The following is a 25,438-nucleotide window of genomic DNA, read 5'->3' as shown; positions in this document are numbered from 1 at the left end:
CTGAATCCTCCTAACAGCCCATTTTACAGATGAGCTAACCGAAAGAAACAGTCTAAGGACACTTCTAAGATCCATGGCTAGGAAGTGCAAGATCTAGATTTGAATCCAGAAGCCTGGGGCCTGAGCACCATCATCGTACACAGATACAGGACATTACTTTTTTTTTTTTTTTAAAGATTTTATTTATTTATTCATGAGACACACACACACACACACACACACACACACACACACAGAGGCAGAAGACACAGGCAGAGGGAGAAGCAGGTTCCATGCAGGGAGCCAGATGTGGGACTGGATCCTGGGACTCTGGGATCATGCCCTGAACCAAAGGCAGAGGCTCAACTGCTGAGCCACCCAGGCATCCCAGGACATTACCTCTTTGTCTTTCTCTGCATGTAGGATGAATGAATGACCGAGTTGATGGAGTGGAGGAAGCCACTGTGATGGAGACCCAACCACTCTAATTCTCAGCCCTGGGCCTCAGTTTATCCATCTGTTCAATGGAAGGGCTTGGACTGAACAATTTTCATGGTTCTCACAGCTCTGGGAGGAGCCTCTGCTTTTGTTGCCTCGGTTTCCCCATCCAAGGGAACAGGATATATACAGTCCCTCAGGCCCTTCCCAGCTCCACAGGCCCATATTGACAGTGCCCTCCCTGTATTCTAGGCCATGGGCAGGGTGGGAAGGCCCTCCCGGAGAGTTCCCAGAGCCCACTCACAGCCCCACTCTGCTCGACTGTCAGGAAGTTGTTGAGCCACACACGCCGTGTGTGTCCTGCCACCTCTTCTGCCAGCTTTTCTCACTGGGCACAACTGGGGGCAGCGCTCCAAAGAAGAAAAACCCTGTTATCTCCAAACCCTCAATCTCCCCGTGTGTGTACCTCCAGGACTTGCCCTGGTTAACATCACTTGGGGGACACTCAGCCTCATTTTAGGGGTTTGCCCATTGTCTCTGGGGTGAAAATGATTCACGCAGGATGCAGTGTGCTGGTCTGCAGCTTCTCAGGCCTGCTCCTGATGGGCTTGTTTTTGTGTCTGGGACATCTTGGTGGTGTGGGGATGGCAGGAGGACAGGGCCAGGTCTCCCCACAGTAGCCTGGGGAAAGAGCTGTGGCTCCTGAGGGCTTTCAGTCTCAGCTCTGCCACCGGAGGCATCTTTTCCTTGAAAAACAAAAACAAGAGCAGAGACCCAAGCCTGCCTCTCCCTCTTACCTTGTCACCCATCTGTCAGTCTGGCTGTCGTCTGGCTGTCTATCCTCTGTGTGTAAACTGGGAACTCTGGAGGGAAACTCTTTCCTGAGGGCTTGGTCTTCCTTGGGGAGGGCCTGGAGTATCCCGGAGGTGGGGTACCAGGGGTGTATTGGGAGTGCCTACCCCCCAGAAGTTTGAGATTGTGCTGCTTTCCGGAGTGGGGGCCAGGTGGAGCGAAGGAAGTGCACCTCGGCTTCTTTCCGGCAGCTTAGGAAGGAGTTGGGGTGCACGGGGGCCCGAGGGTGGAGCTGGGAGTTGGGCTCTTCCCAGTCAAGCGTCTCTGAGTCGCCCCCCTTCACCCTCGAGGAGAAATTTGTGAATGGAAGGGGCGCGGGTGGCGGGCGAGCGGTGGGTGCGGCCGCTCCTTCCACCACCGCCTCCCCCTACAGTTGTTGGGGGACTCAGCAAACCCCCAAACCCCGAGCTTTCCCCCTCCTGGCGATGTGGGTGGGGAGGGTGCAGGGACGACCCCCTCCTTCCCGCTCTCCCCTCCCCCAGCCTCCCGCCGGACTCCGCGCAGGACCCCCTCCCTCCCGGCGGCCGCAGGGTGGGGGCGGGCGAGGCGCCGCGCAGGGAGGAGGAGAGGCCGGGGCGAGGTCTGCTTCAAGAAGGGGCGTGTGGCCCGAGGAGCTCGCGTTCTAGCAACTTGGAGCGGGCGAGGCGGCGGAGGGGAGGGAGAAAGTTTGCTTCCCCGACGTCAGCGCCGGGCGGGCCGCGCGGCGGCCGGGGCGAGGAGGCGGCGGGAGCGGGGCCGAGCGCGGGGCGGCCGGGGCGCGCTCGCTCCCACCGCGCCTGCCACCCGCGCCCGCGACCCCGCGGCCCTCGCGGGCATGGACAGCGCGGCCGCCGCCGCCGCCGCCTTCGCCCTGGACAAGCCGCCGCTGGGCCCGGGGCCGCCGCCGCCACCGCCCGCGCTGGGGCCCGGCGACTGCGCCCAGGCGCGCAAGAACTTCACGGTGAGCCACCTCCTGGACCTGGAGGAGGTGGCGGCGGCCGGGCGGCTGGCGGCGCGCCCCGTGGCCAGGGCCGAGGCGCGGGAGGGCGCGGCGCGGGAGCCGTCCGGCGGCAGCAGCGGCAGCGAGGCGGCGCCGCAGGACGGTGAGTGCGGGCGCGGGGGGCCGGGGCCGGCGGCGTGGGAACGGAGGCGCGGGGCCCGCGGGGCGCGCGGCGGGCGGGGGCCGGGGGGTCCCGGGGTCCCGGGGTGGGGCGGGGGCCGGGGGGTCCCGGGGTCCGGGGTGGGGCGGGGGCCGGGGGGTCCCGGGGTCCGGGGTCGGGGCGGGGGCCGGGGGGTCCCGGGGTCCCGGGGTGGGGCGGGGGGTCCCAGGGTCCCGGGGTGGGGCAGGGCCGGGGGTCCCGGGGTCCCGGGGTGGGGCGGGGGCCGGGGGATCCCAGGGTCCCGGGGTGGGGCGGGGCCGGGGTCCCGGGTGGGCGGGGGTCCCGGGTCCCGGGGTGGGGCGGGGTCCGGGGGGTCCCGGGGTGGGGCGGGGGCCGGGGCGCTGGCGCGGGGCCCGCGGGGGTGCGGCTGCCGGGCTGGCCCCGCGGCGGCGGACGGACGCTGGGGGTCGTCTGTCTGTGACCCTCGGGGTGGGCCTCCGACGCGGGGAGGGGCCCGGCCGGGGACTCCGCCGCCAGTCGTGGGAACGGGGGTAGCGTGCTGCCTTTGTGCGGGTCCGGGCGGCCCTCGCGGCGCGCTGCCGAGCCGCGGCCGGGGAGGTGGGTGTGATGACTGCCGCGTCGCGGCTGGGGAACCCGAGGCTTCCGAGGGGCAGAGCAGCCGAGGCACGCAGCCGGGTTTCGAGCTCTGCCCGGTTCCTGGTTCCTCCGATCCCACTCCAGCTACTGCTAGGTCTTAAGATGGGTTCCTCGGCTAGAGAGGCGATGCCTGCCCCCCCCCCACCAGACCCAGGTTGCCCCCCCTAGCAGCTTCCTAGGTGGAATGGCCCAACCTCAAGGAGTCAGCTAGGCCTCTCTCCTCTGCCGAGGTGAAAGGTCATCAGGAAAGGAAAGGGCTTTAAAAACAAACAACCCACCCAAGTGGCTTTTTTTTTTTTTTTTTCCAGAAAGTCACACTGGATCACAGGGGCCAGAGCCCTTGGTGAGGAGGGGGAGGGGAAGCTAGAGCAGGAGAAGATAAAGATAAGGCGGAGGTTTCCTTCCCTAGACAGTTTCATGGGGCAGAGGAGAGCCCTGAGTCCCCACAGCTCACCTACAGCCTGCAGAGGAGGTGGGGTGGCTGAGACCACAGCTCGGGCCGTAGCTCTGGAGAGTAGGCTGGCCTGCCACCAGAGGCTCTGGGCCCCTAAAAAAGTCACCCAGTTGACTCTAGTGGCCTTCCCACCTGCTCCCGGGGACCCCCACTTCCAGCACCAGCCTCCAGGTCTCAGCTGAAAGCCCCAGCTGGCTGCATGCCCTGCTTTGCAGATGAGAGGAGATGCAGGGGAAAACTGAGGTAACTTCAGCCTCATTTGAAACCTTGTCCAGGAGCACGTGCATACGTGAGGCATGTCTGACACACAGCTGCGCCCCAGAGAGCACCCAGCTGGCGCCAGCTGCATCCAGTGCTGCCTGGCCCCCTCCCAGTGGTGCCCACTGCCCAGCAGCCACAGCGGACTGGCATCTCTCTGCACCCTCCAGGGTGAGCACGAAGTGGGCAGACCCAGCCCTGGGAGTTGGAGTTCCCTGATGGAAAAGTGGAAGTGGAAAACAGTGGATCGGGGGTCAGGTGGCGTGCCTCCGGGTGCAAGAGGAGAGGTGCTCTGTCAGCCTGAGTTTGTTCCTGAGAGGAGGGGCTGGCTCTGAGCCAGCTTTCCCTAAGGGTAGAGGAGAGGTCTCTGGTTTTTCCCTGACAATTGGGAGGCCCCCTTGGGAGTAGGGAGAGAAGGAGGAGCAAACTGAAGGTGAAGCAAAGAACCGGGGGAGAAAAGGAAGGAGAGGAGAGAAGAGAGGCATGCAGGGGTGATAGGGGGGAGGAGGGAAGGAGGCACAGGCTTTCTGTACTCAGTCCTGGCCAGGGGCTGGGTGCCTTTTTCCACCCTGGCCCCCAGCCGTGGGGAAAGACAGTGGAAGGCATTGCTTCTCTTGGACACAGCGTAGAAGGTTTCCAAATTCAGGGTTTTTCTGAGGAGTTCCAAAACAGCTTGTGTCAACTGCGGACACAGCCCCTGGACCGGGCCACTGGCAGCCCCCAAGCACCTCTGTGGGTAGTGGGCCTCCCCAGCAGCCCCCTGGGGCCCAGCCACCCTCAACAGGAGCCCTGGTGGGGCTTTCCTGAGGTGAGGTTTCCGTACCACCCCCCCAGGGCACGCAGGCAACTTAGAACTGAGAAGGCCTTGGGTTTGGGGTCAGGTGGGACTGGATGAGAGCAACATTGATCCGCCCCAGAGGTGGGCATCTCCTTCCCCTCATCTGGGAGAGACAGAGGGGCTGCAGGCAGAGTCGGGCCAGGCTCACCCAGGGCACCCAGGGCTGCCTCCTACCTTGGAGATGCAGCCACCTGGAGATGTGCAGTCCATCCAGCTCAATGCTTCTGGCCCACGGGGAGATTTTCTCCAAGACTTCTGAAAAGTGAAGCAGACGGGACAATATGGAGAGTTCTTGGGGAAGCTGCATGTTTCAGTTTAAAGGATTCTGTGTGTTTGGGATTATATCCTTCTTCCTGGCTTTTGGTGTTAAAACGCCCTTTCTTGTATGAACCAGGGATCATAACTGGAGATTGTTTTATTTTAATGTCCTTACTTGGCAAAATTAAAAGGAGGTAACCCTATACTCATTCCTTAGATTGAAAGCAAATCACTAGTCCATGAAATCCAAATGTTTTATATAGAGTCAAGCATCTCCCCAAGGCCAACTGGGCGTGTTCCAGGGGTGCCCGCTGCCAGGCAGAGTTCCCCTGGAGAGGCAGGCAGGGCGGCAGAGGCGGGGGCACTGTGTGGCCGGCCTGACCTTCGAGAATCCCTCGGCCCCACTGTCTGGGTCTGGGCCTGCAGAGAGAGGGCAGAGGCCAGCTTCCTGCTCTCCTTCCATATCCTTCTGTCTCTGGCAGGTACCCCCTCCCACTGCCACTCACTGTGGATTCCCGAGTCTTGAAGTCTCCAAAGTGGGAGAGAAGGAACCTCTCGGTGGGCCCAGCCTGTGTCACTGGACCCCTTCCCTAATGGGACAACTAAACCTCAGAGTGCCGGGACTCTGGACCCCAAGCCAGCAGGCACAGGTCCTGGGCTGTGACCTTGTCCCCTAGTCCTGGGCCTGCCAGGTGCGCTGGCGCCTCGCTGAAGATTTGGACATGCTCAGAAGTGGGTTTTCCTGTGGCTTCTGGAGCTGTTCCTGGGTCCAAAGAAAGTAATGGACACCAAAGAGAGATGAGAAGGGACCCTTATTAAAAATTAGGGGCTAATGGGGAAACTCATGAGTTAGAAAACTGATACATTTTCAAATATGCCAGGATAGCAAGGCTCAAAAAATGTTTTTTAAAATATTTTTTTCTCTTTTGTTTTCACAAAGCCACCAGTAGATGTAGCCTATTCTTGCCAATGATTTTCCCAGAGCAGGCGCCCCCGGAACTGGCCTGGAGGCTGTGGCTCCGCTGGTGACTCAGAGCAAACCGGGGTCTCACGTTCCTCCCAAATCAAACGCTGAAGTCTGCGCCGGGCGCTGAGCTATGCCAAGCACGTTAGGAAAATAAACCCTCGTTTGCTGCCTTTGCAGTGACTTACAACAAAAGAAACCACATTAATAACTGAGATTTTCTTTAAAGCATTCCCTCCTGTGGGCAGGGCGGAAACAGGGATGCGGACACACTGGGAAAATAAACAAAGCCCCTGGAGCCAGGCAGGAGAGGCCCCCTGGCCTGGGAGCACCCCAACCCCTAGCCTTTGCAGGGCTGGTACCTTTTTCAGAGACCTCAGGACCAAGCGATCCACTTCCCAGAGGGTCAGGGCAGCCTGGTGCTCGGAAGCTGGGGGCACAGGCTGGAGCCCCCGGGCAGGGGAGGCTGGGGAACCCTTCTCGGAGCTGCTCCTCCAGACACATCTGCTAATGCAGGGACAGGAAGCCAAGGGTGAACCTGGTTTGGGGTGTGGACCTGCCCCTTCCCCTTGCCAGTGATGGGCGAGAAGGGCCCAGTGTCTGAGTAGAGGACTCGAAGGGACCATTGAGTTCTAGGATCGGCAGACTTGCCTTCAGGTTCTAAAATGTTTATTCTAAAATATGCCCAATGGAAGATTTCCCACTTTCACCATTTTTAAGTGCACCGTTCAGGGGCACAAAGCACCTTCACGCTGTTGTGCAACCCTCAGTACTGTCCGTCTCCAGGACGTTTTCATCTTGCCAGAGTAGAATTCTGCCCCCGTGAAGCCCTAACTCTGCATCCCCCTCCCTCCACGCGGCACCCAGCGCTCTCCTCTCTGTCCCTATGAAGCCGACGACTCTAGGGACCTTGTGTAAGGGGAAGCTCACAGCATTTGTCCTTTGGTGTCTGGCTGATTTCACTCGGCGTGACATCTTCCAGGTTCCTCCACGTGGCAGCAGGTGCGAGAAGCTCCTTCCTTTTGAAGGCTGAGTAATATTCCAGGGAGCATGTGTGCGTGTGTGTGTGCATGTGTGCATACGCATGTGTGCCATGTTTCGGCTGTAATTCATCTGCCAATGGACACTTGGGTGTTTCCACCTTCTGGCAGTTGTGACTAATGCTGCTGTGAATGTGGGCGTGCAAATACCTCTTCAAACCCCTGCTTTCTCTTCCCTGGGGTTTATACCCAGAAGTGGAACTGCTGGGTCATGCAATAATTCTATGTTTAGTTTTTTGAGGACCTGTCACACTGTTCTCCGCAGCTGACCTCAGGACTCAGCCGCCTCCCTCTCCAGCTTGCTGTGATAGGTGGCAGCGCAGCCTGTGGGGTGGAAGCCAGTGACCCGGACAGGAGCTTGGCTGGTGCAGGGCAGACAGAAGGGTTTCGCCAGAGCCGTGCCTCTTCAGAGCGAGCCCAGAGTGAGCCTTTCTTCCCTCTTCCCCTTGCTTTCCCTGCCTCCATTTCTGGGGGGCTGTGGGGCAGAGCCATCTGCTGTGGGCCCTGGCTCTTGCTGCCCCCTCCGTGTGTGACCTTGAGCATGTCACATCCCTTCTCTGGGCTCAGTTGCCACCTGAACAATGGGAGGCAGGACACAGATGTTCAGAGAGGCCCCCTCCTGTCCTTCATTGTGATTTGATCCAGGCTGGGAGAATGCCCCCTGGGAACGTGGAGTCCCCGGGGTCTGGGTCCTGGCAGGGCCTAGAGAGGGCAGCCCTTGGCACATGCCCTGCACAGGAAGAGAGGAGGAGGATGAGAGAGAGGCTGAGGGGCCAGGCCCAGGAGCTGAGAGCCCAGGGAAATTCAGTTTGAGAGCTGCTGGGCCTACCAGGGTGGCTGGTGGGAGGGCTGCTTCTCTGGCTTTTTGTCAGCAGGGTGGGTTCTTGCTTTGGTGCATTGTTCTCAGCTCCAGGGTGGTCTCATGCCTCTAATAGATCATCTGCGTGGAGCTTGAGGGTGTGGCACAGGAACCTTGGACCAGCTAGTGCCCCACGAGGGCCCTGCCCCATGGGCAGAAGTTCAACAGGGCTGGAGGTGTTCCCTCCCAGAAGACTCTGGAAAAGTAGCTTTGGAGCGGTAGCGATAATGCCGGTTTGCACGGTGCACGCGAGGCCCAGAAAGCATCCCGAGGCTCAGTGTTGGTATCCATGAGATGGGACCACGGACAGCGATGTCTCTGTTATAGGTGAGCTGAGCCCTGAGTGGGCATGGGAGATGGCACGCAGCAGGTGCTCAGTAAAGGGGCTCCGTTATAGTTCATTGAGATGTTCACAGCAACCCTGTGCATCAGGCAGGGCTGGTGATTTGCCATCCCTATTTTTTGGAGGCCCAGAGAGGCAAAGCAACCTGCCCAAGGTCTCCCTGCTAGGAAGGGAGGCATGGGATTTGTTTGGGGAACTAAAGGGGGCAAAGAGGCAGGAGGGGATAGGTCTTGAGGGCTGCACACAGTGGGGCCATTGGGTCAGTTGTGCCATGTTCAGGGTTTCTAAATAGGTAAAGACAAGAAGGAGGGGTTGTGGTGGCTTGTCCTGAGCAGGAATGTGAGGTCAGATGGACGAGGCAAAACAGTGTCTGGCCCTAGGTAGAAGTGAGTCTTGGGGGTGACTTAAGGGGGAGCCGGTGGGTCCCCTGAACACATCCTACAAATGGCACGTCAGGGTTGGGACCTGGCCAGGAGCTGTGGTGGGGTTGGAAGCTGTGGGAGTTGAGAGGGACGTGCCAGTGACGTGAGAGTGGCCAGTGACCCTCACAGGCACGTTCGCCGAGTGCTCACTGTGCGCCACTCAGGGCTCCACTTGCCTCACCCCTGTTGTCATCCCACCGTGGAAGTGGGTCCTTTTATCATCCCCGTTTTATGTGGGGGGGAAACAAGCCACTTGCCAAGGTCACATCTTCCTGTGAATGTAGGGTTCCAGCCCCTGTCCGTCCTGCTCTGGCCCCTGTTCTCTGCCACTACTGGAAGCCATCCCTAGAGCCCCTGGGATGCTGAGTGGTCTGGCTGGGGATGCCCCCCACCCCTGGGCAGGTGTGGGCTGCACTCAGTGGAGGGGTCCCCTGGTCACAGGCCTGTGGGAGATGGTCAGGCCTGGCAGTGTTGGGGGCTGCCCAGCTTGGGTTTGGGAAGGTGGGAAGTAAGTGGGGGGTCCTCTACCCCTCCCACCCACAAACATCTAGAATGACCTGCCTCACTTCCGCAGGCCGTCTCCAGTCTCCTGGACCCAGGAGAGCAGTGGAAGGTCCCTGACCCTGAGGAACATCGATAGGATGGCTCCCTTCCCAGGCTGGCCCAGCCCCCTTGCTCACTCACTCACTCCTTCCCAGGGTGGCCCAGCCCCCTTGCTTGCTCACTCACTCACTCACTCACTCACTCACTCACTCACTCCTTCCCAGGCTAGCCCAGCCCCCTTGCTCACTCACTCACTCACTCACTCCTTCCCAGGCTAGCCCAGGACCCTTGCTCACTCACTCACTCCATTATCCTTTCCTGAGTGCTAACTATGTGTCAGGCCTTGAGGTCCTGCCGCCTGCCTAGACTTTAAGATTTAAGGCCCTGGTGAGGTTTCCAGGGGCGGAGAGGGACTAGCACGAAGTTGCCCAGAAAAGCCATGTACTCACAACAACCACCGTCCTGCTGTCTCTGGTCCTTTTATCCAAGAGAAAAACCTGCAGCATCTCAGGGGAAAGACTGGTCCCCAAAACTGACCTTATCTAGCTTTAAAAAGTCACAAATTGCCCCTATTTTTCTCATTTTGTGGTAGGTCAGTGAAGACCTACATGGGCTGGCATTTGGGAACCACATGGCAGACTCATTTTCCCAGACACACAACCAGAGATGCACCCTCATGCACACACACTCATGCACACGCTCACCTCACAGTCACACAAACCTACTCTCACACACACACAATCACACTCACATTCAAACCTGCTCACAACTCACACATACACAATCCCAATCACACATGCCCTCTCACGTACACACAACCCACTCACCCACACACAAACTGGCACACATGCACACACACAAACCCTTTCACCCCCCCAACTCCACTCACACACAGAACCCCACTCACACATTCACATACAAACCTAAACCTAGTCACTTGAATACACACACCCCTTCATCAACACACACTCACATGCACCTGCACACACTTACACTCAAACCCAAACCCACACACTCACACCTCCTTGTGAGAGCTCCAGTCTGGCCCACATGACCAAGTCCAGGCTCTTAGTGGGTAGGGCGGCTGCAGGCGGCCAGTGAGCAGTGAGCAGCCATAAGGCTCTGGAACAGGCCAAGGGTTAAGTGCCTTTTGTGAGGTGGTGAGTAGGAGAGCACCCTGGGAGCTTCCTGTTTAGACAGGGAGGAAAGTTATGCGTCCAGCTCCCAAGCTGAGCAGTCAGGATGCTCCCGGGGCTAAGCAGGGGCACGTGGGCCCAGGGGCATGTGGCAAGGTGCTCCTCACCCAGGGGCTGCTGCCCAGAAGAGTCCATGGCCTCCCTGGGAACATGGGCCTGCTGGTGGCAGCGAGGGCAGGGCCCACCCTGGCCAGAGCCCAGGAGTCAGGGCACCTCAAGATGTCCTGACCACGAGGTCACTAAACCACTCTGATGCTCTCAGTGCCCCTTGGTCTGTGTCCCTTACACATCTGGGAAGCTGCCTGGCCCCAGTCTGGCTCCGAGGGGCCACTGCGATGACAGGTGCCGTCCACATGGGGTACTTTACAGCCGGTGATATCTTTTATTGCATCCTAAAAGATGAAGCAGGCTCTGCATTATTTTTGGCCCCTCCTGTGATCCATTCTGCTTTTCTGTCATGGAAGGGGCTGCTGGGACCTTCGGGTTTGGGGGGCAGTGGGTGCACGGAGTTCTAGAGAAGCGCGGGCCTGGCGGTCAAGAGGTGGACAGGGGCCGCTGGGCATACTGTGGGCTCTAGGGAAGGTCCTTGGTGCGGAGCAGTGAAAAGGCAGGGAGACCTGGAGGCTTCCACAGAGGCCTCTTCCACCCCAGAGCTGAGCCAGCACCTGGGTTGCCGGAGCCCTGACCAGGTGAAGGTGTGTCACCTCTGTGAGATGGCTGCCCAGGAGGCAGTAGGTGGGGCCCCAGCCATGGCCTCTTGCTGGTCTCAGGGGGTTTGGACCATCTGTTTGTCAACAATTTCTGGTGGTCCCAGAAATCACTGCATTCAAATCACTCTGGCAGCTGGTTGAAATGCATGTTCTTTTTAAATTAATTTTATTTGAATATTTAAATATTTATTTATTTATTTGAGATGCATGTTCTTAGGCTCTGCTGCAACCCATGGAATGACACTCCATGGGGCCTGGGCTGGGGCATCTGCATTTACCAAGTCCTTTCTGGGCATTGCAGGGTGAGCAGCTCTGCACTCTCAAAGGCCCTTTCTACCAACTCTGCTCCTCTACCACCTTCCTTGGCTTGAGTGGAAGATGGTACTCGTGTGGGGTGGAGAGGCCAGGTGGAGCCTCCATGGGAAGCCAAGGAAGCACCTGAAAGGGTCCAGTGTCCAGGAGGGCAGGGAGCTGCCAGGCGTCCCCAGAGACCTGACCTCAGTCTAGGAGAAAGCCATTGCTGTGGACCATCCACAGCATTCTTTGAGCACCTACTGAATACCACCAGCCCAAGGCGGCTCTGGGGGTTGAAGGGGGGCGGGGATGTGGCCACAGGGGAAGGCTTCGGTCTCCCTCTCAGGCATCCTGACTCCCTCCAGCTGTCAGCAGGGGGGCACGGGGTGGGGGGTCAGAAGCCTCGCTGCTGAGCTGGGCTCCCCGCCACTCCATCCCCGTGAAGGTCCCCTGCCCACCTGCTGCTCTCTGGCGGGGGGGTGGGGGGTGGGCAGGGACAGCCCCTGCTCTGGCCCCAGGTACTGTACGCCACCCGCTCCCCCTCCCCATCCATCCTCCCGTCTTGCCGTGGGCGCAGACGTTTCCACACCAGAGATGGCGTTATTAAAAGTGACATTTAACCAGAGCTGGAATTACCACGCGGATGGCTGCAACCCGCCGAATCAAAGCGGGAGCCGCGGGCGTGCCTGGCAGGGGCCGGGCCTCTCCTCCACCGCCGGGGAGGGCCGCCTCCCGTATAAACCCCCGCAGAACGCCGAGGTCTTGAAAGCCAGTGCACCTCCTTTCATTAGACTAACAAATAACACGTAACAGAAAACATCTGTTAACAGCAGCCCCTAATGCTCTCAAGATGGGGCCACAGGCGGCAGGTCCAGCTAGCGGGGCGGCAGGGGGCCTGGGTTCTGGCCGCCCCCTCCCAGGGTGGGTGTGGGCCCCGGGGAAGAGCCCGGCCCCTCGCCCCCCGGCCCTCCGGGGCCTCCTGGCCACCCCCTACCCAATGGAAGCTGGGGGCCCCCCTCCTCCCACCCCATTCTCTTCTTGCTGATGACAAGGAGTCATCCGAGGGTCTGTTTGCATGGAGACAGGGCACTGCAGTCCTCTACACCAGCCCTGTCGCCCAGGCAGGTTTCTTCCTCTCTCTCAGCGCCTTGTTGGCCAGTGAGGAGAAGACCCGTGCCTCCGTGCGGGTTGGCTTTACAGATTTGGGGAGAGGCTGAAGCGGAGTGCAAGTGGATGCTGGAGTGATGCTTAGCAAGGGCATCTCCAGTTATGATGACAGTTGGAGAAACAGAGGCTAAGAGAAGTTGAGTAACTTGCCCAAGCTACATGGTGGGTGGAGAAGCGAGGTTTGCTTGTTTATTTATTTATTAAGATTTTATTTATTTATTCTTGAGAGACATGGAAAAAAAAGGCAGAGACACAGGCAGAGGGAGAAGCAGGCTCCCTGTGGGGAGCCCAATGCAGGACTCGATCCCAGGACCCCGGGATCATGACCTGAGCCAAAGGCAGATGCTCAACCAGTGAGCCACCCAGGTGCCCCAAGAAGTCTACCTCCTTTTCGAGACCCTGTGATGCAGAGTGAAAGGCACAATGCCCAGCACCTTGGGCATTCCTGCTGCAGCCCCCTCCCTGCAGCTGATGGAGGAGGACCAGCTCATCCCTGAGCACAGGCTGAGCCTGCCCTCCCTGAGGCCCCGCATCCCCTCCCAGCCCCACCACTCGCCCCATGGGCTTGGAAGCCAGAGAGGCCTCTAGATGCCACGTCTTCCCAGATGGGGGCCAGGAGACCTGGCTGCCTCTCCGGGACCTTGAGCACCATCCTCTGGCCCCAGACCCAGAGGAGAAAAGGCTGCCTCCCACACCAGGGGAGGGCCGTCCAGAAAAACATCCCAACAGTGGGAGAAAAGACAACTTGGCACTGTGTCCCCTGTTTCCCCTTGTGGTGAAGCTACAGAGAACAGGCCTTTTGCCTTCCCCCGAGAGACTGCTAAACTCCGTACCTCCCCAGGCCCCTTCCAAGAGACACTTTGCTTTGGAGTTCCAAGAACACTGGATGGGATTCATTAATTAGCCCATTCATTCAGGGCACACGTGTGTTTTGAGACATCGTGCTGGGAAAACCCCAGGGGACAGGCGAACCCTGGTCCCTCACCTCCAGGGACTGGAGCATGCTGCCTGTGGTTCTGTCCAGCCTTTCACATCTGCCTGGCTCCCAGCTTGGCATCTCACAGAAGAGGAAACTGAGGCTCAGAAGGGCAAAGTGACTGCCCAAAGCCACAGAGGACACATGCAGTGATCCCCAGAGTCTAGGGACAAGGCTGGCCACCCCATGCTGGGACCACAGGTAGCCAAGGAGCTGCAGCCATCTCTTGTTGGAAGCAGCCCAGGCCCTGCCAGGAAGGGACTGTTCTTCCCATCTCCTACCTGGAAACTTCTGCAGTGCCCTGAGGAAGGCACTGCTTTTCCAGGGACACCCTGGTGCAGAGCCTGCCCCATAGCAGTCAGGCAGGAGGACCCTGGGCTGTGCTGTGATGGAGAGACTGGGGCTGGGCCGGGTGGTGGGGGGGACCAGGGAGGGACCCGGAGGGACCCCAGCTTTTGGGAATCTCGTGTTTCCAAGAGACATCGTGGTTTAATTGGAAGGCCAGCCTCTCCTGCAGAGCCAGCTGCCCTGCCACAACAACCCCAGGCGGGGAGAGTGTCAGGGCTTGAAGCGGGAAATTGCTGGAGACAAGAAGGACTGCTCTGGTTTCACCGGGAAGGAATAAAGGAAAGGCAAAGATCTAACGTGGCTGAAAGCAAGGTCATTGATTCAGGCAACTGTTGCTGTTGTGGTGAACTCAGGTCTGGGCTGAGCAGTGCTCTTGAGACAGCGGCCTTTTCAAGGGCCTGATTTCTCTTAGGGGAGGAAGAATGAGGGAGGCATCCTGCAAATGCTTCCCTCCTTCCTTCCTGCCACAAATATTTGCTGAGCACCTACTCCATGGCAGGTGTGGGCTGGATACTGGGATCCCGGTAGGGATCAAGGGAAGTATGGTCCCTGCCATGAAGGAGACGCCCCGGCTGCTATGAGAACAGAGAATCAGACCCCCTACCTGGTCTGGAGGTTCAGGGAAGGCTTCCTGGAGGAAGCCGAATTTCAGATGGGACCTAAAGGGTGAGTGGAGTTGACCAAAAGAAGAGGTTGGGAAGGGTGCTTCAGGTGGCTGGAAGAGCAGATACAGAGGCTCAGAGGTGAGAAAGAGATTGGCTGTTCCAGGAGTGGAGGAAGGAGCACCGTGGGAGTGATCCAGTGAGCAAGGCCTGGTCTAAGACTTGTCATTGTTGTATTAAGAGCTGTTAGAGCACTTTCTGCTTGTCTGTGGGTGTCTGGAGTGTGCAGAGCATCTAGGCCTTCCCAGTAGCTCGGTGAGCCAGTATTCCCTGTTTTGTGGGAAATGAGTGGCTAACTTGGGAATAGCAGGAGTCCTGGATACCCAGAGCCTCCGGGGTGCCCCTTTCTCCAAAGGAGCTGATCACAAGCCCCAGCTGGCTGCCCTGGGTCCAGTGGCCCTGAGATCCGAGATCCCAAGTTGGGGAGGAGAGGCTCCAGGAGCTGTTCAGAACCAGAGACGGGACAGGTCCTATTACCAGCATGGGGCTCACTAACCTGCCATCTGCCAGATGGATCCAACACTAGGGCTTCGTGCCACAGGGGACACAATGACCCTGAGATGGAAGCTTCCTTAGCAGACCTGCAAACTAGGCAAGGAAGGCTGCCCCAGGCCATCTGACTACAAATCCTGCATCCCCAGAGGGATGGAGGGAACGTGGGATGCTTGTGGCTGAGTCAGGGCAGTGGAGCTGGCTGACGTGTGGGTGTGTTCACCTTCAGCATCATCATCACTGAAATCCCAAAAGTCAGAACCTTTTATTGTGCAGCTAGTATGTGCTAAACCCTCCGTGGTTCATCTCATTCATTCCTCCCAGATCCTCTAGGAGGTCGGTAGTCTTCTGGCCCTTTTCTCCAGACACGGAGGCTGAGGCTCTGAAAGATAGACTGTGTATTGAGAACATGGGGGTGCCAGGTCTGAGGCCCTTGTCCTTGGCATGTTCCCCAGCCTGGCTGGCCCAGAGCCTCACTCAAGCCTCACCCAGCCTCTCCAGGCTTGCTTAGGAAGGGATGGGCAAGGGGTGCCATGGTGCTGGAGCAGAGGCTCCAGCTTGACCCAGGCAGGTGGGCTGGGAGTCTGGAACAGGGGCAGCCTCCCTGGTCCCCTGTGTAGCTCGATGGTGACCCTGGTATAGAAACAGAGGGCTGGCCCCAGAGAGTTCCAGTGAGCCCCCCATCTCCTCAGGGGCAGGACATGCTGCTGATAGGGCCTGGCATGGCTGTGGGATTCTGGCGTCAACCTCACCCCGATTTCTGATGATCTTGGGAAAGTGTCTTATTTCCTTGGCCTCAAGTCCTGCATCTGCAAAATGGGTGTCATGATAGCACCCAGGGCATGGGTTGTTCAGAGGAGTTGATGAAACGAGGCAGGCAGGGGCTCGGTGCTATGCCCACCTGGCCAATCTGTTTTCTCTTTTACTCTCTCTGATGCTTGGGAGCAGGGGGCAGATGCACAGCTTAGCACCTCCAAGCCCTCTCACAGGTGGAAAAACCAAGGAGGGTGAGGTTTCCTAAGGCCCCGCAGGAAAAGGAACTGAGATTAGGACCAGAGCTCTGGGTCCCAGGAGCTAGCTCTAGTGACCTTTGCTGGTACCTAACTATGATTTTCAAAGAGAGGACAGATTATCTAGCACTGGGCACCCCCCTCCCACCACACACACACACACACACACACACACACACACACACACATATGACCTTGCCTGGTGACCTAGGGTCCCCTGGAAGGACAGCATTGATTTACTGCTGCCCCAGCCTGGCTGGTACAGACTGCTACTCCCATGCAGAATGAGCATCTTGCTTTATTTTCCACCGCACAAATTGTAACCATGTATAATTTCATGACAAATACTGCCTATAAAACACAACACAACTATTTTTATAATGTGGCATTTGAGGTTAAAAATTCAAATTAGAGATTAATTGCAACTTCTAGAAGGTCTGTGGATAAGATGGTGGCTCGGGGAGAAAGGCTGAGATATTCAGATATGCTCCCTCAGGGATTACAGATGGGTTCTTGCCACATAGCTAGAACACGTGTGTGTATGCGTGCGCGCGCACACACACACACACACACACACACACATAGGCATACTCAACTGATCCCCAGGCTCCAGCAGAGCTGGTTTCGACATGGTGTTTGCACTCATGGGAAAGCTGCTCTTGATGCTGGCTTCTTTCTCTGCCCATGACCCCAAAGTCCAAGCGGCCATCAGAAGCAGATTCCATGTTGATCAAGCAGCCCTGGGTTTGTAGAGGCAGATGGCAGGGGGAAATGCACAGAGCTTGGGGAGCCAAGAAAATAAGTTAAGGTATCAGGTTTACCTCTACCGGTGCCAGGCTCTCAGCTTCTCCCGAAACCCTCCCCGCCTCCATCTCTCAAAAACCAGAACCAGATGGAAATCTAAGTGAATAGTGGGTCCGTGGACAGGGCAGACGGCATGGGAGGGAGTCCCAGGCAGGGAGGAGGGGGAAAAGCCGAGGAAGCCCTATTCCAAAGAGGCCAGGGGTGGGGTGTATCTCCTTTGGCACCCAGGGGCCAGCCCAGAGCCCCCACAGAAGAACCTCAGGGTTCTGGAGAGCTCCCTAGCAGCTTCTTGAGCTCCACAGATCATGGTGAATGTTCGCTGCTTTCTTCAAACCGGGGTCCTCTGCGCAACAGGTTTTCATCTCTATCTTCCCCTGGTACAGGCAGGTCTCGGAGGAGGAGGAAGCCTGGCCCCCGTGAGGGAGGCAGCAGTTCTGAGGAGTTCATAGCCAAGGGCTGGGTCCTGGTGGCCTTGTGTGTCTAGAGGGCCCCAGGGAGAGGAGGTCCAGAGTGGGGCTGGTGAGTCAGACCAGGCCCAAGTGGCTCCCTGGGGCACAGGGCTTTCCCCTTTGGGCCTCAGTTTCTTCATCTGCAAAGGAAGGATAATGACAAGTGGGTCGTGAGGACTCAGAAGGAGGAAGCACTTGGCGAATGTTACTGGCACATGGCCAGCTGCTGCCTCATCACTGCCCATGTGGGTCCCTAGGGTCCCTGCCTCACCCCTGGCAGCTGCTGATCCCTAGGGTCCCTCCTCTCCCCAGCAAGAGACAGAAACTGTCCCGGCCCAAATCAGCTCCGTATTAAGGCGACAACTCTCCCTCCACCCTGAGCCCCTCTAGGGACCGGGCAGGTGCATGGAGCTTGTTTATCCACACTGTCTGCTGGCACTTCGGGGCGGGGTGGAGGGGAGGGGGCGCAGGCAAAGTGTCCACCCCGCTCTCAGCAGGGGCCATGTCCACCCAGGGGGACTGCTCGGCCGTCCGCAGTGCTACCCAGCCGTGGACACGGCACCACCAGGAGCCTGGGCCGGCACAGCAGGTCAGGTCAGGAGCAGCCCGGGGGCAGGGGGAGGGTGAGAGCTTCCAGCCCGCAGTGGAGACCTCAGCCCATTACCTGCATTCCCCCCTTCCCCTGCCTGTCCCTGCCACTCCCCATTATCACCACTTCTGCGGGTGAAGTCACTGTCCACAGGGACCCCTGTGGCACCCCCCTTCATACCATGACAGATCATCTCCCTGAGGAGGCTCCCACTTGGGCCTAAGCCCGGGGCACAGTCTCTCCCTGCCAATCTTTACAGAAGGCTACCAACATTCCCATTTTACAGGTGAGAAGTAGAGGTTCCTCTACTCAACAGATATTTCTTGGGCCCTGTACCAAATGCAGGCACCAGGCGGAAACCACCCATCAGCCTTTAGGAGCTTCCGGATAACGGGAGGTAGGGAATTGGCTGGTAATGACCCAGACAAGTGATGAATTGCAGTGCCGGTAAATTCCACCAAGTTTTGATGCACAGGGGCCCCTCTCGGGCTCAGAGACAGGAGCTGCCATCCCCAGGTTGCACAGCCAGCACCTGGCAGAGGTGGAATGGGACCCCGGAGCCCTCTCATCCTTGCTCTCCCCATGGTGCTGTGCTGTGGCTGACGAGAGCCCCTCTGAACAGGCTGCAAAGATCCACACCCCATATGCATGGGACAGGGGCCCACGACACGCAGCACACAGGGCAGGGGCAAGGCTGGGGGCAGAGGAGACAGAGTTCCAGAGGTGGGGTCCTCTGGTGCTGTACTTGTGGGGAGGGGGTGGCCCCCATGGGGAGCACATGTCTCTAGTTCTGCCAGGGTAAGGAGGAAGGTCCGGGTGTAGGAGAGGCTCCAGCTGTGTGCTTGTCAGCACTGTCACCTACAATGGAGAGGAAAACGGCCCCAAGTGGCTTGAGCAAAAGTAAGATAGTGAAGTGCTTAACTAAAAAAATCCAGGGCGGGACTTCAGGCACTACGGGATCCAGGGCTGAAATAAGGGAGCAGCCAATATCCCTCGCCCAGGGTCTTGCCCTGCACCTGAACCCCATGGACCAGGACGGAGAGGGAGGCTACTCTCCAAAGGGTCGCTGTCTGGCATAACAGAGCTTACATTTATAAGGAAGAGTTCCCCAAGTGGCACTGGGGCCTGCTTTGCATGCTTTCCACATAGTATCTCACCTAACACTCACAGGGGGACTTTTATATGCCCGCTTTATAGACGAGGCAGCCAAGGCTCAGAGAGGTCAAGTAACTTTCCCAAGGTCACCTACCTTGTGGATGGAGGAGCCTGGGCTCACTCCAGGGCCACTGTCTCAACCATGACCCTCAAAGCAACCAACATCCGTCCAGCTGGCCTGGGCAGCTGGCACTGGGACCACCCTTCTGCCGTCTTATCCCCTTCCACCAGCAACAGGCAGTTGTGTCACCAAGGCCCCACACCCCACTGTTCCTGGGGCTAAGTGTGTCTGTTTGGCCCTGTGGGTCTGTCCAGCTCCCGAAGAACCTGAGCGGTCTGCATCCTGGGCTGAAGGCTGGTGGTGGGAAGCTATGGAGGTAGCTTCAGCAGAGGTCGGTCACTGCCCTTGCCTGGGAGCTGGATGTGCTAGGGTCTTGCTGGGCACAGGACCCCCTTCCAGGAGCAGTGTCCCCGTCCCCTTCCCTTTAAAAACCCTCCGTGGCAAATACACTTTATCCACAGCCAAGAGTGGTGGTGGATTTCGGTTGTCCAGCTGCCATGCCATCATGTGTGGCCAACATGTCATTACCCATCGGTTAATTACCCTGCCACATTGTATTCTGGAACCAATAAAAAAAAATGTATTTTGGGTCTTCCACTTTCCTGGGCCTTTAAAAAGCTCCTGGGCCAGGGCGCTTGGGTGGCTCAGTGGTTGAGCATCTGCCTTCAGCTCAGGGCGTGATCCCGGGGTTTTGGGATCGAGTCCCACATCGGGCTCCCCACAGGGAACCTGCTTATCCCCCTGCCTGTGTGTTTGTGTCTCTCATGAATAAATAAATAAAATCTTTAAAAAAAGAAAGAAGAGGGGATCCCTGGGTGGCTCATGTCTGCCTTTGGCTCAGGGCATGATCCTGGAGTCCTGGGATCGGGTCCTGCATCAGGCTCCTGCATGGAGCCCGCTTCTCCCTCTGCCTGTGTCTCTGCCTCTCTCTCTCTTTGTGTCTCCCATGAATAAATAAATAAATAAAATTAAAAAAAAAAAAGAAGAAGAAGAGTAAAAGGCTCCTGGACCTTAGGTTTTGTGGGTCTAAGGGCTAAACAGAGCTGGGCTGTGAGTCATTCATGCATTCATTCAGTGTTTATTGAGCACCTACCTTGTGCCAGGCACCACTGTCAACACAAACAACCCCGGAGAAGGATAGAGGGAAACAGGCTGGTCTGGTCCAGGGGAGTTTAATTGATGACTGTAAGGTGGCTGGGGGTGGCAGACAGGCCCCCAAGCCTTTGTGTGGTGGGGTTCCTATTGGAAGTGGTGCCTAAGGTGAGAGGTGAAGCCTGGGTTGAGCTTCAAGGCAAAGGTGGAAAAGTGTTCTAGCCAGAGGGAACAGCAAGTGTGAAGACAGAAAGTGACAGAGTGTGGCTGGCGAGAGGTTTGTGGAGGGGGTGAGCAGGAAACCAGATGAGGTTCGGTTGGGAAAGGAGTCAGGCCCTGAGTCTGGGATCCAGACTGGTCTGGCGTTTTGGCTCTTCTCTGGGTCTTGCTCAGGACCAGGGTGAGGAGAGTGAGGCATTCGAGGCACAAAACATCAGAAGGTGCTCGCTGTCGGGGCTGTGCCAGGGAAGGGTGGACATCTGAGAGGGCGCCTCACCCTGGCTTGGCGTCTGCTCACTCACAAAGGATCCCTGCTCTTCGGGAGGCTCAGACTTTGTCTTCACAATCAGTGGCCCCTCCCCGCCGGGGGTCCCCTCCCCTCCTCTCTGAAAGCACTCCAGCGGCCTGATTTTGTGAGCAGGGGGCCTTGGTGGGTCTGGTAGGGGGAGGGTCTGGGCAGAATGCTAATGAAATCAGAGCTGCCCAGGTGGGGGCCAGGTCCCAGTTAGGGTAGAATTAAGCAAATGTGCCCAACCTGTTGCAAACTTTTTTCCATTCTTGATTGATGCTGGCTGGGGGACAGCCACCCGTCACGCAGACCCTTGCAGAGGGGGATGGGGGCACGTGATTGGTGGGGAGCAGGTTGCTTCCTCAGTCCTGGGAGCCTGTAGACATGGGCTACGCTGGGCATTCAGGGAGGCTTTGTGCAAGAGAGGGACCAAGATGGGCCTCCTGGCTGGCAGGGAGCTTGGCCTGTCTAACCCACCCGCTCCAGACAGGTGAGGTGTACAGAAGGCCAACCTTATGCTTGTCAGCCATAGTGACACCTGTGGGTTCCCTATCTTGACTTCTTTCCAGACATCACCCTGCAGAATCCTCACAACAATCCATGAATGATGTGTTACCCAGACAGGGAGACTGAGGCACAGAGCAGTGAAATGATTTGCCAAGGTTGAGAACCAGCAGCCTGGTTGCTGCAGCCCCATTTGGCCACTGTACCCGAGTCCATGGAATCAGCACAACAACCCGGTGGGGAGGGTACTCTTATTATAGTCACTCGAGATTTGGAAGCAGACGGGTAACATGGCCCAGGCACTAAGGGCAGGTAGTCTTTTTTTTTTTAATTTTTATTTATTCATGATAGTCACACAAAGAGAGAGAGAGAGGCAGAGACACAGGCAGAGGAAGAAGCAGGCTCCATGCACCGGGAGCCCGACGTGGGATTCGATCCCGGGTCTCCAGGATCGCGCCCTGGGCCAAAGGCAGGCGCCAAACTGCTGCGCCACCCAGGGATCCCGGGCAGGTAGCCTTTAGCTCAGATCCCAGCTGGCCAAGCCTGAGCAGGCCACATCGACTCTCTGGACCTGTTTCCCCTCTTGCAAAGCAAGGTCATGACCATATCCTCCTTGCACCATCTCTAAGGGTGGATGAGAGAGGGTTTTGAGGGCTGGAAGGGTCGCCTGATGTGAAGAGCCACCCTCCACCTGGGTTCCATGTGTTGGCATGGACCGTGAGCTGCCCACCTCCTGCTCTGCCGCTCCCTCTGTGCCTTCCTCCCCGCTCCCCAAACAACTACAATAGCATATCAACCTCATGTTTTCTCCAAGAAGCTCTGTCGATGTCAGGACAGGGTCTAACGGACTCTGAAGGAGAAATGTGTGGCTCCCAGGGCCCACATTGCTGCTGCTCTGTCTACCTCTGTCCAGTCACTCTGGGCCCGAAAAGGCAGCTGGGAGCTCACAGCCTAGGAGACTCAGGACAGGAGCCCAAGCCTAGAAACGAGTCGTGAGGAGGCTGAAGCACACATGCACGAGGGGTTCTGGGCATCAGGGGGGGCTTTTCATGTAGGGTCTTGTAGGACAAGGAGGAGTGTCTAGTTCACAGTTCCGTGCTGCACCGCTGTCTGCCCGAGTGGCTTTGGGTTTAGCATACCTCCCCCCACCCCTCTCTCATTCATAGAATGGCACAGAAAGTAGCTGCTCTGCTGAGACTCCCCAGACATTATGGACAATGAGGGTCTCACAGGAAGGAGGTGAAGTATGCACGTTGTTGCTTTCCAAGAGGCCTGTGGCTTAGGGGGGCTGTTCCCCTGGCACAGGGAGACACTCCTGTGCTCCTTGCCACACCCCCACCTCCCCTCCAAATCTCTCCTCTTTCAGCTTTCCTGTCTTCTCTGGGCTCCCTGGGCACTCATGTCTAGAGCCAGAAGCCTGCCCAATCTGGTCTGAATCCTGACTCTGCCTACCAGCTAGCCGATGACCTTGGACAGGTCCTCATTGTTCCTGAGACTTGGGCCACCCCCATCCGTAAAAGGGGAATGAGTGATGGTGTTTATCTCCCAGGATGGTGTGCTTGGCTCAGGGCCCTGCACGTGGGGATTGGCCCACACATGGGTGAGGACAGATTCCATCATTTCACGTCCTCCCACCTTATACCTGGCACCGTGGTGCTTGGCCACCCAAGTTATCATGTGGGACAATCCACTTTGCAGCTGGAGAAATAGGCTCATTTTGGCTAAGTGGGCTGTGGCCCTAGGTCTGGGGCTCCATGAGGCTGGTCTGATGCCCCAAGACCATGCCTTTGGCATTGTCAGTGAGTGGTTCTCAACCCCGGCTGCACAATAGCTTTACTTGGAAGTTCTCAATGAACACTCATGGCCAGGCCCCAGCCCTGAGTCAAACTCTTGAGGGTGGGGGAATGGGTGGGGATGGGTGCATTATTTTTAAATCCCCACCCAGGGATTGTGCTGAGCACCTACAGCTAGGACCCCTGTTCCACCTGGCTGCCTCCATCCCTCCCACTGTACCCAGCCCATCCTTCCGCCGGGCCTCTGTTTTGGAGGCGTGCACCCCTCTTCCCCTGATAATCGGTATGAAACCTGAGTTTCCTCTGACACGTTTGAGGCAATGACTCACTTTAGAGAGGCTCAGGTGTTCAGAACAGGTGATATTAGACGCCTGCATTGCGTCAGGTCACTGGGAAGGATCTGAACCCTGGCGACCATGTAAGCAGGATGTGGGGGCTTGACCCCCCATCATATAAGTTTAAATTGCACAAGTTATATTTATTTATTTATTTATTTATTTATTTATTTATTTATTTATTTATTTATTTATTTTTAAAGACTTTATTTATGCATGAGAGACACACAGAGAGAGGCAGAGGGATAAACAGGCTCCGTACGGGGAGTCTATGTGGGACTTGATCCCAGCACCCTGCCCTGACCCAAAGGCAGACAGGCATCCCTGCACAAGCTATATTTAAAACGAAAGCAGTATATACTTAAAAACTCACCTCTTATCATTTTACTACATTTACTATGATTCATATTCTTGGGATTATTCACATCTGTGGCACCTGGACGGTGCAAATACTGTATCCAGGTGTGCTTCTGTGCATGCCCTCCTGATTTTACCTTCATGAGTGTCACACTGTAGCTAGAAACTGGCCATGGTGGAAGCATTTATACCCCAGGGATTGGCAAACATAAATCCAGGGTCCCTCCTCACAGAGAACCAGTTGTTACCATTTCGCAGCACACCACAGGCTAGAATTAATTTATTTTCCTTTTTATTTTCCCTTTTTAATACTTTATTTTATTTTTAGAAGTTTCAAGTTCACAGCAAAATTGAGCAGGAAGTACAGAGAGTTCCTATGACCCCTCCCCTCACACACATGGTCTTCCCCACTCTCAACACCCTGTGCCAGAGTGACACAACTGTTAAAATTCATGAACCTAAATTGGTGCGTCATTGTCACCCAGTCCATAGGGTTTGGACAAATAGAGGATGACAGACATCTCCCATCGTAGTATCATACAGAATAGTTTGCTGCCCTCAAAATCCTGTGCTCCACCTGTTATCCCTTCCCTGGCTGGCAACCCCTTTTTACTGTTTGTATAGTTTTACCTTTTCCAGAATGTCTATAGTTGGAATCATACAGCATGTGGCCTTTTCAGATTGGCTTCTTTCACTTAGTAGAGGGCACTTAGGGTTCCTTCAAGTCTTTTCATGCCTTGATAGTTCTCTTCTTTTCTTTTCTTTTTTTCCTTCTTCTCCTCCTCCTTCTCCTTTTCTTTCTTCTCTTCATCCTCTTTCTCCTCCTCTCCTTTTTCTTCCTCTTGGTAGAGAGAGAGCACAAGCAGGAGGAGGGGTAGAGGGGGAGGGAGGGATAGAATCTCCAACAGACTCCCTGCTGAGTGCGGACCCCCAACTTGGGGCTTGATCTCAAGACCCTGAGATCATGACCTGAGCCGAAAGAGTCAGATGCTTATCTGACTGAGCCACCCAGGTGCCCCAATAGCTCTTTTCTTTTAACACTAAATAATAGCCTATTGCCTGGCTGGACCACAGTTTATCTGCTCCCATCCTGGAGGACATCTTGGTTGATTCCCAGTTTGGGCAGCAAGGGATGAAGCTGCTAGAAACATCCACCTGTGGCTTTTGGTATGGACATACATTTTCAGCTCCTTTGGGTAGATACCAAGAAACGTGACTGCTGGCTCATATGGTAAGAGTAGGGTTAGTTTCATAAGAAAACTGACACACTGTCTTCCAGAGTGGCTATATCATTTTGCGTGCTCATCAGCCATGAACAAGAGTTCCCCCTGTGCCACATCCTCATCAGCATTTGGTATTGTCAGTGTTCTGGGTTTTTTGTTTTAGGTTTTTATTTTTATTTATTCATGAGAGATAGAGAGGTAGAGATATAGGCAGAGGGAGAAGCAGGCTCCCTATGGGGAGCTTGATGTGGGATTCGATCTAGGACCCCAGGATCATGACCTGAGCTGAGGGCAGACGCTTAACCACTGAGCCCCCCAGGTGCTCCTAGTGTTTTGGGTTCTGACCATTCTAGTAAGCATGTGGTGGTTATCTTGTTGTTGTTGTTTTTTTAAGATTTTATTTTTTTATTCATGAGAGACACAGAGACAGAGAGAGAGGCAGAGACACAAGCAGAGGGAGAAGAAGGCTCTGTGCAGGGAGCTTGACATGGGACTCCATCCTGAGTCTCCAGGATCACACCCTGGGCTGAAGACAGCGCTAAACTGCTGAGCCACCGGGGCTGCCCATCGTTGTTGTGTTAACTTAACATTTCTAATGGCATGTAATGTGGAGCATCTTTTCCTATGTTTGTTTGCTGTCTCCATCTCTCTTCTACAGTGAGGTGTCTTTTAAGGTCTTTGACCTAGTTTTTTAAAAATCAGGTTGATTATAATTTAGTTTTGTCAAAA

At 56.6% G+C, this 25,438-nt stretch overlaps 1 protein-coding gene across 1 annotated transcript in view; it reads left to right on the top strand.

Moving 5' to 3' along the window:
* Positions 1–1,915: 1,915 nt before the first annotated feature.
* Positions 1,916–25,438, top strand: part of PRRX2 (paired related homeobox 2) — a 47,121-nt gene continuing 23,598 nt past the window's right edge. Inside the window, exon 1 of the mRNA XM_055324827.1 lies at positions 1,916–2,351. Within this exon, the coding sequence (XP_055180802.1) occupies positions 2,084–2,351 (268 nt within the window). The 5' untranslated portion in view covers positions 1,916–2,083. The remainder of the gene's footprint in view (positions 2,352–25,438) is intronic.

The sequence above is a fragment of the Nyctereutes procyonoides genome, unplaced genomic scaffold, assembly GCF_905146905.1.
Source record: "Nyctereutes procyonoides isolate TBG_1078 unplaced genomic scaffold, NYPRO_anot_genome, whole genome shotgun sequence".
Classification (NCBI taxonomy): Eukaryota; Metazoa; Chordata; class Mammalia; order Carnivora; family Canidae; genus Nyctereutes; species Nyctereutes procyonoides.
The sequence above is the reverse complement of the archived record's forward strand: the minus strand, read 5'-3'. Positions and strand labels throughout refer to the sequence as shown.